At 37.6% G+C, this 15,688-nt stretch overlaps 1 protein-coding gene across 2 annotated transcripts in view; it reads left to right on the top strand.

Annotated features, from left to right (window-relative positions):
• The window catches only part of IPO11 (importin 11), a 192,957-nt gene that overhangs the window by 14,680 nt on the left and 162,589 nt on the right, over positions 1–15,688 (top strand). For both annotated transcript variants that reach the window (XM_043488541.1, XM_043488542.1), the window contains exons 2-3: positions 7,605–7,748; positions 12,093–12,193. In XM_043488541.1, the coding sequence (XP_043344476.1) occupies positions 7,611–7,748; positions 12,093–12,193 (239 nt within the window). In that variant the 5' untranslated portion in view covers positions 7,605–7,610. The remainder of the gene's footprint in view (positions 1–7,604; positions 7,749–12,092; positions 12,194–15,688) is intronic.

The following is a 15,688-nucleotide window of genomic DNA, read 5'->3' as shown; positions in this document are numbered from 1 at the left end:
GTGGGGAGAAACTGCAGCCCTAGATTCTGGGGTCAGAGGGAGCTGCCTGTTCTTGGCTCATTCTGCCTGGAGTATAGCCTCTATCATTTTATGGAGCAGCAATGAGTTTGTGGCTCAAGTGCCACAGATTCTTGCTATTTTTACCAAAATTTAGTAGTATTTCTCACGTAAGTGTTTCTCTGTTTGCTGTGTGTCCTTAAAAACACTTTCCAGAGACTGTAAATGGTTCTTTTTTGTAACTTTTATCAGTTATAGTTTAACTGAGGAGAGGATCTATGGAGCTCTTCATGCCATTGTTCCTGAAGTATTCTCTTTTCTTTCTTTCTTGTTTAAAAATTATTTATTTATTTATTTTTGGCTGTGCTGCTTCTTCATAGCTACATATGGGCTCTCTCTGGTTGCAGCAGGCAGGGGCTACACGTCACTGCAGTGCGCAGGCTTCTCAGTGTGGGGCTGGCTTCTCTTGTGGAGCTCCAGCTTAGGCGCACAGGCTTCAGTAGTTGAAGCACGCGGGCTCAGTACTCACGGAGCGCAGGCTTAGTTGCTCTGCAGCTCGTGGGACCTTCCTGGACAAGGAATCGAACCCGTGTCCCCTGCTTTGGCAGGCAGATTCTTAACCAGTTGGACCGCTAGGGAAGTCCTCCTTTCTTTCCTTTAAACTGGACATGGAAGCTAGAGTGCTGATTTGATTGTTGCCGATCATTTTTGGTATTTCAGAGATGAGGTTGTATACTTCTTTTTGTATCACCTCAGAAGGCACTTAGCTCAAGTTGTGCAGCTGTTGGTGATACTATAATAAATTTTCTTTCTTGGTTGACCTGGTGACGGACAGATCCCTTCATTTTAAAGGTTCATTTCTTCACTGCATTTAGCAAGTAATCTGTGGGATGATACTTAGACACACTGGGAATATCCTGTTTCCCAACAGCTCTTCTTTCACTTAATGGTTTTAGTATCCATATTGATCCATGCCTGAATAAATTATATCACTGAGGGAACCTTTTTTGATTTTGAAATTCTTTTTCCTTCAACTTCTTTTATAATCTTACGCCTTCTTTTTCTCAGTTTATTTACTCACAGCTTTAGCTTTTAATAGTGGGGTGGGGTTATTGTTTGCATGGAATGTCTTAAAACTAAGGATAAACACAGGTAATGTAGTAGACTAAAAAATTGTCATGACTGAAATTAAAGTTGATGCAGGCCTGAGAAGTCTGTTTTTTGGTGACAGGCAGAGGTATTGGGTTTTATTTATTTCTTTTAATGAAAATTAGTTTGTTTTCAACTGTAGGCACATCTGTATTATCTTTGGACTTTGGATTTTTCCAGAATTGGGAAGATATCTTACAGAATCTAGCCTAGGAAGCCCACTTAGAAGGTTTGAGTGTTTTAGGCTCTTGGTCACATATCGCTAGATTAATTAGACTTTAATATAATTGAAGACTATAGTAGGTCCGGTAATGAATAAATCGAACTGACCGACTTGTGAAATAGTGAGAAGGGTGACTTGCTCTTTTAATTTTCACCTTCACCTTTCCTCATATTGTTCTTAGGGGAGAAAAGGAGTATGCATTTAGATTTTGAGTAATTCTCTTCGGTAGATAGTTAAGAGCTTATAAAATGCTCATAAGGAGTGTTTCCTCTTGCTTATGGTTTTGAAACTGTTCAAAATAATGAAAATCAAAACAACCTCAGTTGTATGCATAATTAATTAGAAAATCTAGGCAAATTTAACATCTTTCTGTTTGCTTGGTTGTCCCCAGGGTATTGATAATTAACGGGAGCACTGAAAGGCAAAGGAGACATGGTTTTAACACGGGTGCGGGGTTTCTCTCCCCACACACAGACCTGTAACAGCACTTGCAGTGTGAGAGACTAGCTGCTCCGGCCTTCAGGCCTCCCTTCTGATGAGCCTGTCATGCCGTGAAGACCTGTCCGGTCCCTCGGGGAGTGTGCCCCTGGCTGTAGCTAACTTATCAGTCTGTCTGTCTGTCTCTGCCTCTCCTCCTGCCTGGGCCCCGCCTCCCTTCTCTCATGCCTTCCCCTTCTCCTTTTCTCCTTCCCTCTCTTTCAGTCTCAGGTCTCCAGTTTTTTGGAGGCTAGTTTTATGTCTGCCTCAACTGCCGTGTGGAGATAATGGTAGCAGCCCTTTTATATCCCTGTATGCTAATTCCAAAAGAGAGATGTTGAAGGTTGGTTTCCAGGTGTGCTGTCCTTCAGACTGCTAGTAGTCGGTAGTCATCTGCCTTTTATCCTAAATGAAGTTGACTTCCGCACTGTTGCAGTTCAATGACTCAGTACATTTCTCTCTGTTCTTTGTTGCCGTTGTTGTCCTTTCAAAAGAACTCTACAACTGAGTACCGCATGAATACTTCATACATAGGAAATGTAGTTCTTTCAGATTTCTGATGGATTCAGGAATCCTTTTCTCTAGGAACCTGTTATGGGAATGCATGGTGTGTTTCTAGGTGTTTGGGAGCAGGGTGGTGTGGTGAGGCTGTTTTAGAATTCAGTAGGAAGAGCTGAGTTTCCAGAACCTTGATATTAGGCCTTGCTCCACCATGTACTAGTTTTCTGCAGTGATCCTGGGCAACTCTCTTGATAGCTGTAAATTCTTCCTCTATAAAACAATGACACTAATACATATGCCACATTTGCTTTTTATTGGTTTGGTATGGGATCTTTAAAAAATTTAATATGCTTTAGTAATGTGGCATTTTAAATAATCCATTGTGATGGGTCTGTCATTGCTGAATTGTTAATTTTTGAGGATACACTTAATCTGCAATTCAGGAACTGACTGCTGCCTAAAGCTTCCCTTGTAAGTTAATTAGTACTTGGAAATATTTCCAGTAGAAGTTACAAATGATGATTTGTTTCTTAGGCCAAAAAACCTTTTTACCCATTAGATAAACCACTCATAATATTGTTTTTGTGGGGGAAATGTACTCTGGATTCCAACTGGTATTCTAGAAACTTCTTTTTCATAGTTTGTTTTAATAAGAATATTTCACTCTTCCTCACACCTCATTATTCTCCATATTTTGGGGGAAAAGACCCTTTTCAATTCTTAACAACTATTTCAGTACTTGGCACAGCATTGGTTCTCCAAATATATGTAAGCTGAGCTCTCCCTCTCAGACTGAAATGAGCCTCTTGGAAGCAGGAATCAAAAACGAGAGGAGGAGAGGACAGGGCATATTCTTCTGGGGAGGACTTGGATGGATCAGGGTGCTGGAGGGAGGTAGGGATTCTGTCATTCCCATTAGACCAGATGAGTCGTGAGGGTTGTTGTTGAGTTCCTGAGGCGTGTCCAACTCTTTTGTGCCTCCATGGTCTATAGCCCACCAGGCTCCTCTGTCCACGGGATTTCCCAGGCAAGAATACTTGAGTGGGTAGCCGTATCCTTCTCCAGAGGTTCTTCCTGACCCAGGGATAGAACCTGTGTCTCCTGCATTGGCAGGTGGATTCCTTTCACCACTGATCTACCAGGGAAGCCCAAATGGTGAGGGTAAGTGGAGCATAAAGGTTAGAGTGCATAGATTGCTTTGTCATGAAGGTCTAGAGAAGTGTAAAGTGTGAAGGTGTGTGTGAGTGCTCTGCGTAATCTTTGTTCTAGGTATAAATTGCTCTGGGGGTTGGCAGTGGTCAGTGATTTTATTTTTTTAGTAGTAGCCCAAAACAGAGACATGGTATTTTTCTTTCTTTTTAGGGTTGGAGTAGGGATGAGTTCTGGTGGAGCCTTTCTCTATTATTATATTCATATGTTCTTCCTGTCTTCCAGGGGCTTTTTTTTTGTGCATGTACTAAAGTCCAGACACTTTAGTTTTTCCGCTGCAAAGTCTTCACATGATCTGTTCCTGCCTGTTTCTCCAACCTTATCTTGTACAACTTTCCCCTCTTCTCATTAAATGTCAATTATACTGGCTTTCTTAGGTTTGTTTATAATATTAAAACTTTGCTTTCGATTGGTTTCCGCATCCAGATCTCTGCTTTCAGATTTTTGCCCGGCTGGGTCTTTCTTGTCATTCTCATGTCTCTTGTAAATGTCACTAGAGCAGACTTCTCGGAATACTCATCTAAAGTAACACAGTCAGAGTCCATCTTTAACGTTATTTTCTTTAATCACTACCTCCTATCACCTCCTAACACTATCTTCTTCCACTAGAATGTAAACTCCATGAAGTCAGGGACACCATGTCGTTCACGGCTGTATTCACAGCACCTGGAACAGTGCCTGGTACAAAAAGGTTTTCAGTAATTTCGTTGAATAAATCAGTTAATAAGCTTCTATGTGGTTCAGTGTGAAGTCCTTTATTGTTCAGAATTGATCACTTTTGTTAATTCATCAAGTATCTATTAACTATATATTGTGTGTCTTGTTGGGCCCATGGACCACAGAAAGGCAGAATTAGATCCTGATTAAGAGTAGTGGCTGTGGTATTCAAGTCCAGGGACTGCCGCTTAGTAGTCTGTGACCTTGGCAAGCTAAGGTCTCTGATCCTTTAGTTTCCTACCTAACATATGGTGATAATAGTACCTACCACATAGAATAATCATTAGGAATAAATACGTAAAGCACATACTGCAATGCTTGGCATGCAATATATGCTCAGATGCTGGCTTTTTTTTTTTTTAAAAAAAAAAACCTTTATTATTCTTTTGCTTGGGGGAGAATCAGTGAATTCCTGCTCTTCATACTTTAGACAGTTCCCTTGTGAGAACTGCAAATCAGTGCTGGTCGACCTTCTTTTTCAGGAATGTGTAATGGAAGCTCCTGTATGTTTTGTCATCCACTGCATTACCAGTAGAGCTGGACTTTCAGATGGACCTCAGTTGTAGATGTTCTAAAAGTTGTGCTTCTCAGACTTTGACAATTACTAAGATTTACCTAGAGGACTTATTAAAGCACAGCTCTTCGTCCCAGTGCCTCCTGCTGTCAGCCCCTGTTTTCATTTGCTAGGTTTGGAGAGAGGATTGAGAATTTGTGTTTCTGTGAGGTGATGCTGGTGTTGCCAGTCCTTGATTGGTGCCACTTTGAGTGGGTTTTTCTAGAGTTGTCTTAATATGGTAGCCACTAGCCACATGTGGATGTTGAGTACTTGAAATTGGGTTAGTTTGAAATGAGATGTACCTTAAGTATAAAATATAGACAGGATTTTGAAGATTTAGGATAAAAGATGTAAAATATCTCATTATTAGTATTTTCAAAATATTGAAAGGATAACATTTTGGATATATTGAGTTCAATATGATATAATAAAACTAATTTCATGTGTTTCTGTTTCTTAATGTGTCTACTGGAAAAGGTAAAAATTACATACACGGCTTGCTTTTGTGTTTTGCATTGTATTTCAACTAGGTAGAAAAGTATATTGCTGTTGTCTTTATTTTCTTTAAAACATTTTAACTAATTAATTAGTTAACTTTTGGCTGCGCAGGCCCTTCATTGCTTTGCGTGGGCTTTCTCTAGGTGTGGCTCCGTGGGCTTCTCACTGCGGTGGCTTCTCTTGCGGAGAACAGGCTCCAGTCGCTGCAGCCTGCGGGCAGCGCAGGGCTCAGCCGTGACTGAGGGCTCACTGGTTGTGCTTCATGAGCTCTAGAGCACAGGCTCAGCGGTGGTTCAGCTGGAATCTTCCTGAACTAGGGACTGAGCCCATGTCCCCTGCGTTGGCAGGTGGATTCTCACCCACTGTACCACCAGGGAGGTCCTGCCTGTCTCTTTAAAGTATCTTCTTGGGCCTCCATAAAGTGCGTCTCTCTTTTATAGCCTATTTTTGAAATCATACATTACCAACAAACCCTGTAAATTGAGTGAAAATCCTTACACTTATTTTCAAGTGATAACGAAACACTAAAACTTATTCAAGAAGCTCCTGTGAAAGAATCTGAAAAAATATATATGACATATATATATTATATAAAAATAACTGAATCACTTTGATATGTTATTAAATCACTTTGTGTGATTTGTGATCAAATGTGATTAAATCACCTTGATGTGTGATTGACTTAAAACTAACAACACTGTACATTAGCTAAACTTCAATAAAAAATTTACCAAGAAAGTTAAAAAAAAAAAACCCACAAAAAACTCCTAATTAGTGAGGGAGGTAATATATGTTTTACAAGGAACCACCCTAATCATTTCTAAGATATAGACAAGAACAGACTACTAATTTATAACCTTAGTCCAACTCCATTGCTAATTGGTAATATTTGTCTGATTCCAGTTATTATATCCTTGCCCTTATTTATTCACAAAGGCTTCAAAATGATTAATTTCCTTAAAAGTTATAATACTTTGGGTCAGATTTCTTGTTGAATAACTTTTTGGGATCTTCCCTCTTCTTGAGTCATTGTAATTTAATTACAACTCTTAACAAAGGAAGTAATTTGCTTTTGACTATGGGTTAATGACTTAGACTTTTACTATCTGGAACATTCTTCAGTTTTAGACAATTGCTATCACAAACTGAACTGAACTGAATTGAATCACAAAGCTAACTCCCAGTCACCTCTGTACCAAGAACTAGTTTCTATCAACTTTTAATTTTCAGTTTTTAAAAAAAAAATTTTTTTTTAAAGGTTTTTAGACCATGCTGTGCAGCATGTGGGGTCTTAGTGACCCAACCAGGAGTCAAACCCGAGTTTCCTGCAGTGGAAGCACAGAGTCAGTCACGAAGTCTTAAACACTGGACCACCAAGGAAGTCCTCGTTTTCAGTTTTGCTTTTGCATACTTTGTATATGTGTATTGTGAACAACTACATATACTTTCCTAACAAACAATCGTACACAATTTTGGAGATGATTAGAAACAGAATCCTAGAGAATTCAATAAATTCCTTATGTGTTTTTAGGATGGTTTCAGACACTATAATAATGGAATCACTCTGGTGTGTACTTAAAATAGCACAACATTGTACATTAACTAAACTTCTATAAAAATTTTTATTGAAGGATCCAACCTTTAAGATCTTTTCTAACTTAAGGTTTATATTTTGTTTGTTGGTTTAGGTCCTCTTGCCTCCCCCCCACCACCCCCCTCCAATATCTCTTGGGTATGCTTTTGTCTTTTATATTAAAAAAAAAAGTTTCAGATACATATTATTGGAGGCACCTAAGATGATAACATGAGGTACTTAGCAATCAGTCAAAGCATTCCTTTTTCAGTTCTCTTCCTTCTGGTCTTCTTAAGGGTAAAATGGTTAATACTTTTATAGCTTTTATAATGCTTATCTAGAAAAAGAAACAAAATAATTAGAGTCTTGAGCAGGCAGTGTTGTTTAACCAGAATTTAGTAACTTTGTTTTTTGTTTGTCATTGCCCCTCCCCCCTCCAACTTACTGCCTTGTATTTATGGGATAATAAAATGGCATTTTCTTTTAGAAATAAATTGGTTTAAGCAAAGGCAATTTGAATTATGGGGGTTTTAAGTAAGAGTATGGGTGGTACATGAAAGAGAAATCCAGCAGAAGCTTGAAAGAGTAGGTAAAAGATTGAAGTATGGGAGTAATTCAGAGCATTGAGGCCTTTTCTCCATTTTTGTTACTGTTAATTTTTTAAGTATAATGTACATTCAGGCATGTTGACTTGTCATTTCCAGGTTTCCATGGATCTCAATAGTGCCAGTACTGTTGTCCTTCAGGTCTTAACACAGGCCACCAGTCAGGATACTGCCGTGTTAAAACCCGCTGAAGAGCAGCTGAAGCAGTGGGAAACGCAGCCAGGTTTCTATTCAGTGTTGCTGGTAAGTTGTTCTAAAGAGTTTACTATTATTTTCGATAGAATGAGGTAGTTTATTTTAATTGTTCTAAATTAAATTTAACTTACTTTAGTGAAACTGATCCAGATGTTTGGCTGCCATCCCTCCTGCCACATACTAATTCAGGGCGTGGCTCTTGAGGATGTTTAAGAAATGTTTGTTGATGGTTGAATAAATAACCCCTCAGGGTACAGTAAGTCTCCTACATATGAATCTTCAAGTTGCAAACTTTTAACGATGTGAACGTGTGTGCCAGCCCCTGTCAGTATGTCAGCTGTTGCACTTACTACTGTACTTTTCAAGGGACTGGACTGTAAGATTAAAAAAAATTATGTTCATATTATTTGTGTGAGAAGTATTATAAACCTATTACAGTAGAGTATATAGCTGACTCCGTTAGTTGGGTGCCTTGGTTAACGTTGTTGAACTCAGGAACATATTGGATTTAAGAACGCTCTCTCGGGACAGGACTGGTCTGTGTGTAGGGGATTTAACTGGTACAATCTGCTCAGCAGGCAGCACTGTGTTGATGATCTGTTTTACTGTGTTAATGCTGACTGAATGAAGACTATAGTGGTACACTTTGATGTTTTGTCTTCATCCTTCTCCTTGCCCCAGTTAGTTTACATTGTCAGAATTCTTTGTCAGAGGTCTCCCCACTGCTGCATTAGTCAGGTCTATCATTCTCACTTTAAAACATTTTCTTTTCCCCCGTCTAAAAATTATTTTCTTAACATATCTGATTTTTTTTCCTGGATATTATGGGAAATAGTATAATAATTAACACTGCTTTAAGTCTTTCTGGGAGTTTAAAGCTTTTGGATAATTAATCAAAATTGTTTTCTCATTGCCAGAATGAAAAGATGTCTTTTTGCATTGAAGACCTTTCTTATTCTTTTTCTTCTGAAAATTTGAGAACTCTGATTGGTGTTTGAGATTTAGTTTCTGGCCATGGCAAGGAGGCTTTGAATTGAATCAAAACTGATTCAGTATTTGTGACTGGGTCAAAAATTCAGAACAGAACAGTTTACTGTATCTTGTAAAATAGAAAGCTGTGGCATTACATACATATTTTGACTTCATGACTGAAAAGTTTTGATTGTTCCATTTGAGAAGATATACTAGTCATGCCTGGAAGGGAGATTAAGTATCCGAAGTCATACTGGGTATTCTGAATATAACATGAGAAAATTGTCTCTTTGGCACAGTAACACAGAGATAAAAAACAGATTAATTTCTAGAGAGACTGAAGAAAGTGTCTTCTTCTCATAGCTCATTCCAGCATTGTGTTTGTAAATTTGGGGCATAGTATGTAAATCTTTAGAAAATCTTGTGTCTTTACTCTTCATATGCTTATTTAAATGAGTATGCTTTGTAATTAGTCATGTGTTTTTTCAGACCAAAATATAAAAGAGTTCTGGAATTTCTTATTTTAGTTACTGCTTGACTTTGGGAGAAGCAATAGACTTGCTTGATACTTTCTGTGTAATGTATGAATTATAAATATTAAGTGCCTAAACCTGTTTGTTTTTATTGTTATTAGGTTTACTTTTCTTCTTAGAGGGATAGTAAAGTTTCTTTTAGATGGAGTATAGATAATAATAGATTTAAAAACTGCTGAATGTAAGTTATTTCTTTCTTTTTCCCCGTTCTCACTGTTTTGGTACGTTGGTTCTGTTTGAGCCTTAGCCATCCAGTTTAGTCTGGAGATTCCTAAATTTGTGTACCTGATCTCAGGTGTGTGTTCCAGCCTGATTTTTCAATATGTTTATTTAATATATATTTACTTGTATTGACACCTGCAGCTTTACTTTTCTTGGTTCCTTGGTATAGCTGAGTTAGGTTGAGATCTACCAGCTTCCACAATATTCCCACATTGCTTTCATTCATTCACTCATTTGCTCAATAGATACTTACGAAGTTTCTGCTTTGTCAGGCTCTGTGCTGGACTCCACTCATAAGGCACAACTCAGTCTAGTGTGGAAGGTAGACATGTAAATGGCTAAGACCTAATGCAATTAATTAATTAGCCTTGCAGTTAATGTGGTGAGAGAAACTGTGCTTTCTTTGGCAAGGACACCGGCAGAGGGACTCTGCCTCAGTTGTCACAGATTTTAAGGAATAAATAGGCATTACACAACTGTCTCTGTAGCTTTTTTTTGGTATGCACATGATTTTTTAAAAATAGGATTATAGTATCATATCTATTTTTAATACTTAACATATAAATTTTTTTTATATAGTGAAAGACATACTTCCACATCAGTATTTTTGACTTTGAGGTTTTCCCACACAAGGTTGTGTTTAAGAGGTCAGTTCTAGGGATTTGAGTTGTTCTAGGTCTGAATTGTAGTACAGTTTTAGTTAATATATCCCTACAATTCCTATTTGTCCCATCTACCCACTATTCTAGAATTTTATTATTATACATGCAGGGTCTTAATTCCCCAACCAGGGGTCAAACCTATGCTCCCTGCAGTGGAAGCATGGAGTCCTAAGCAGTGGACCGCCAGGGATTTTCTTAGAAAGCAATAAAATACACTTTAATTCTGTTTGTGATATTTTAAATTATACTGTAAATATTAATTTTACTCTTCTTATTTCATATACCTTTATAATTATTATAAATTTTTGGTAACAGTTTTAATAAATTTAAAAGGTCACATAACAGTTGTAATTTTGATTTCAAGGTCATATTGCATGGTTTAGCTTGCACAGTCATTTTTGCACTGTCTCATGATGGTGGAAGGCAGGAATTGCCTGTATTGGGATTAACACAGTGAATAAATTTTTTGAGTAATGGTTAACTTTGATTTGAAATTATTCATAGCACTTCTGCTTTTATAATACTTGAAAATATTTTGTTATCTAACTTGTTGATAAGCATAATTGCTTTGATAAGGAGGATACTTTGAAATTATTTAGTTCATTCTGTTGGTGGGTCTACTTTTTCTTTCTAAATTTAGCTGTGTTTATTTTATTTATATAATTAAATTATTTATTTATTTTTTGGTTGTGCTGGGTCTTTGTTGCTGCCCGAAGGCTTTCTCTACTTGTGGAGAGCAGGGGCTCCTTTCCAGTTGTGGGGCTTCTCATCATGGTGGCTTTTCTTGTTACTGTATGCATGTGGGATTTCAGTCATTGCAGCACGCAGGCTGGAAGGCTGGAGGGCTGGAGGGCATATGGGCTTCAGTAGTTATGGTGCATGGGCTTAGATACTCTGTGGTGTGGGGATGTGAGATCTTCCTGAACAAGGGATCAAACCCAGGTCTCCTGTATTGGCAGGTGGATTCTTATCCACTGTAGCACCAGGGAAGTCCTAGAGGTGTTTATTTTAGTTTCATGTGGTAAATTTTACTGTATAATTAGATTTGTTGTTTCAAGTTTAATTTTTTCTTAGGAAAAATTTAAAATATACCTAAAAATAGAATAGTGAAATGACTCTGTACATAGCCATTACTCAGCTTACATAATTAGCATACTCCTAAGCAGATATGCTTTCTTACATGAAACGTAGAGCTATAGATACTTAGAAAGTAACAATATATGTGTAATGATAAAATTTAAGTGAAGCATTTAGGTAAAAATCTGTCCATACTTAAATTTTTTTTGTTTTTAAATTTTATTGAGGTATAGTTGATGGTGGTGCAGTGGTAAAGAATCCATCTGCCAGTGCAGGAGATGTAAAAGCCGAGGGTTCTATCCCTGGGTCGGGAAGATCCCCTGGAGTAGGAAACGGCGATGACTTAGTGACTAAACAACAAACAACAATAGCATCATTGATTTAGTGTTGTGATAGTTTCAGTACAGCAAAGTGAATGGTATTCCTATACATAAACCCACTGTTTTTTTAAAATAATCTTTTCTCATACAGGCCATTACAGAATATTGGGTAGAGTTTGCTGTGCTATACGGCAGGTTCTTACCATCTATTTTATGTATAGTCGTGTGTATATGTCAGTCCCAACCTCCCAATTATCCTTCCCCTGGTAACCATAAGTTTGTTTTCTTCATCTGTGACTCCACTTTTGTAAATAAGTTTATTTATACCCTTTTGTTAGATTCTGCATATAAACTATATCATGGAGAAGGAAATGGCAGCCCACTCCAGCATTCTTGCCTGGAAAATTCCATGGACAGAGGAGCCTGGTGGGCCATAGTCCATGGAGTCGCAAAGAGTTGGACATGACTGAGCTCGCACACATGAGCTGTATTATATGATATTTGTATTTCTGTGTCTGAAACATCTATCTGTACTTTATTGTGATATATTAACTATACATTTAACTTATTACATGTTCATTCTGATGCTTTGTTTTTTATTTACAGAATATTTTCACAAACCACACTCTGGATATAAATGTAAGGTGGCTTGCTGTGTTGTATTTTAAAAATGGAATTGATCGCTACTGGAGACGTGTAGCACCTCAGTAAGTTCCATCTCTTTTCCCCTCTCAAGCTCATCCTTTTCACATTCAAGGAGGTCTAAGACTGTCATCCATTAATCTTCACTCTGTATATAAAAAAATTCATTTGTGCTTTCTTCAGTAGCACATATACTAAAATGGGAACAATACAGAGATTTATATGCTCCCTGAGCTATGCACATTTGTGATTTGTTTGATATTTAAAAGAAAAAAAGGTGTGTTAGCGACTGAAGAAGAAATGTGTTCTACATGGTTAATTACAGATCACTAGCTGTCTTACTGCTTTTCTCTGTGAGTTCTCCCCTGCTTTGGGCATAGAACATGTGGACTTCTCGTTGGCCTTCTGTTTTCAAGGATCTTTAATTTTATGGGCACAAAATAAATGCTGAAACATATTTGAAAAAAATGCCTTTTTTTTAAAGGAAAGTACAAGGCTAGAATTCTGGAAAATGTCATTGAGAAGGAACTTCCAGGTCATCTCTGTGTCAGCTGATGTTAATTGTCTAGTCTTATGCATAGTTGCCTCTGTGGTAGAAATTGAGTAGTACACATTTGTAATATCAGTTTCAGTTGTAACTACTCGGTAGGTGGTTAAGTGAGAAAATCTATTGTAATAGTTAATTGCATGTTATATGATTGATGGAAAGACAGTATAGACAGGACCCAGGAATTTGGTAGGAAATAGTAAACTTTGGTTTGGGGGAGAGGCACAAGAGGGAGTTTGTTGTTGTTTAGTCACTAAGTCACATCTGACTCTTTGTGACCCCATGGGCTGTAGCCGCAAGGTTCCTCTTTCCATGGGGTTTTCCAGGCAAGAATATTGGAGTGGGTTGCTCTTTTCTTCTCCAGGGGATCTTCCCTGACCCAGGGATTGAACCTGCATCTTCTGCATTGCAGGTATATTCTTCACTGCTGAGCTACTGGGGAAGCCCTGAGAGGAGGGGATATGTATAAAATTATGGCTGATTCGCATTGACTTATAGCAGAGACCACTACAGTATTGTAAAGCAGTTATCCTCCAATTAAAAAAAATGTAAAACTTTGCCAAAGAGGTAACATAGTCTTTATTCTCCAGTAGATGGTACTGCAGCTCTGCAGTTTTTATGTTCATAGGCCCTTTTTAAAAAAATAGAGTGCCTCAAAGTGGGCTGTAAAATATGCTCTTGGATAATACTGGAAGTAACTAGAATTTTTAAGGCTACAGTTAGGATGCTGTAATATTAATCAAATCTTTCTTTTAAAATTAATTCATAATTTTGAGAGAAATGGAATGTTTAGTGATGAGAAAGTGTATTTTGTTGAGTTGTAGGAAACAATGCAGCAAGACATGTTTCTGTTGCTATGTCCAATTAGATTTTATGTGTCTCCTAAAATTAATTTTGTTTTACAAGTTATATGAAGAATAAATGACTGTCTTGGATGGGAGAGTGAATTATGATTAAATATTTCAGATTGTACTTTCATGTAAAGAATTGGAAACTGGAATTTAGTTTAAATTTTAATTAGGTAGTTAAACCCCAAGCTGTTAGTGATAATATTGAGATCCAAACTGGAAGGGAGATGAATGTACTTAGACAGCAAAGATGGTAAAAATGTAAAACAAAGGAGCAAAGATTTGTTATTGAACTCATATTTGAACTTAAGACACTTAAAAAAAATCTGTGTTCTCATGAAAGTGCCATCTTATAGTTTCTATTCTTACTAATATTTTCACAGAATGATTAAGCTTTATCATTACTACATAAAATGCACCTTTTACTGGGTCCTAATTAATTAGATACTGTCCAGTCTCTGTTTGGAATATAGTCTGAATTCTTCTAATTGAAAACATGCACAAGTTGAAGGTGTGTGCTAACTGTTATTGGAAAATTGCTGAAGTCATGAGATTTCTCAGGTTAAGGGCTTCTTTTCTTTAACAGGTATATATGTATATTTACATGGTCTCTTCTCTGCTTTAGTAACGAATCGTTATATTATACTCTCAATTTAAATTATGAGAACCATGAAAACTGTTGAACCTGCCTTCTTGGCATAGAAGAAAACTTGCATTTCAAGCTTGAATCAAAACATTTTAAGAAAAAGCATTGTTTCAGGGATTTGATTGACAGAAGGAAACTATTAAAATTGGAAAGTTCAGCAGCATTATAAAAAGATTAGGGGGATAATTTTTAATGGAAAAGCATAGACTTGCATTGGGCTTTGACTCCTTTTGCCTAGATATTTAGTATTTTAAACTGAGGTTCAATTGACATATAACATATGAGTTTCCAATATAATTACGTAATGATTCAAAATGTGTCTGTATTGTGGAGTGATCACCGCTGTGCGCAGTTTACTTCGTCCCCATTCATGTGCTGCTGTGCCCTTGGGTGGGTCGTGTCAGGTTCTTTGGACTGCCTGTCGCTCACAAGCCTCCTCTGCCCGTGGGACGCTCCAGGCAAGAGGACTGGCATGGGTTGCCATTTCCTTCCCCAGGGGATCTTCCCACCCGGGAATGGAGCCTGTGTCTCCTGTGAACCTTGCATTGCAGGCAGATTCTTTACCTGCTGAGCCATCAGGAAGTCACCACACAGAGAGAGGTTTTTTTTTTCTTGTGATGAATTTTAAGGTTTACTCTCTTAGAAACTTTCAAATACACAGTGCAGTATTATTAACTGTAGTTGCCAAGCTGTACATTATATCCCCATGACTTATTTTGCATTATAACTGGAAGTTTCTACTTTTTTTTTTTTAACTCTTTTTACCTGTTCCACATCTCCCCTCCCCCCATGTTTATTTTAATCTTTGTTTTCTCATTTGTTTACTAATCTTACAGAAGTCACTGTTAAGATTAAAAACACTTATTGAAGTGTAATAAAAATGTGCTTAAAAAGTGCACACATGAAGGGTACACCTTGAATGTTTGTAATGTAGCACACCTGTGTAACTGCCACTTAGAACTAGGTAGAACTAGCACCCCAGAAACTTCCCTTTTGCCCCTTCACAGTCACCTATATACCCTCCTCAAAGATCTGCCGTCTCTCACCCGAGATTAGTTTTTACCTGTTTCTTAACTTCACACAAATGGAAGTCATAGTATGTTCTCTTTTGTGTCTGACTTGTATCCAGTGTTATAATTATGAGATTTATCCATGTAGTTGCGAGTGGCAGTACTTTGCTCTTTTATGTAGAAGTATAGCATCCCATTTTAGGAATGTATTACCACTGTCTGTCCATTCTGCTGTTGATGGGTATGAAGGTTGTTTGTAGTTTTTGACTGTCAAAGATAATGCTTCTTTGAAAAACCTTTTACATATCTTGTTGCATATATAAGTTTGAATTTTACTGTCATTTATGATGATCAGGTGTATGTTCAACTTTAGTTGTTGTTCAGTCACTAAGTCATGTCTGGCTATTTGCAACCGCATGGATTGCAGCACACCAGGCTCCTCTGTCCTCCATTTCCTGGAATTTGCTCACACTCATGTCCATTGAGTCAGTGATGCTATCTAACCGCTT

The sequence above is a fragment of the Cervus canadensis genome, chromosome 16, assembly GCF_019320065.1.
Source record: "Cervus canadensis isolate Bull #8, Minnesota chromosome 16, ASM1932006v1, whole genome shotgun sequence".
Taxonomy (NCBI): Eukaryota; Metazoa; Chordata; class Mammalia; order Artiodactyla; family Cervidae; genus Cervus; species Cervus canadensis.
Note: the sequence above shows the minus strand (reverse complement) of the source record. Positions and strands in the feature narration are given on the sequence as shown.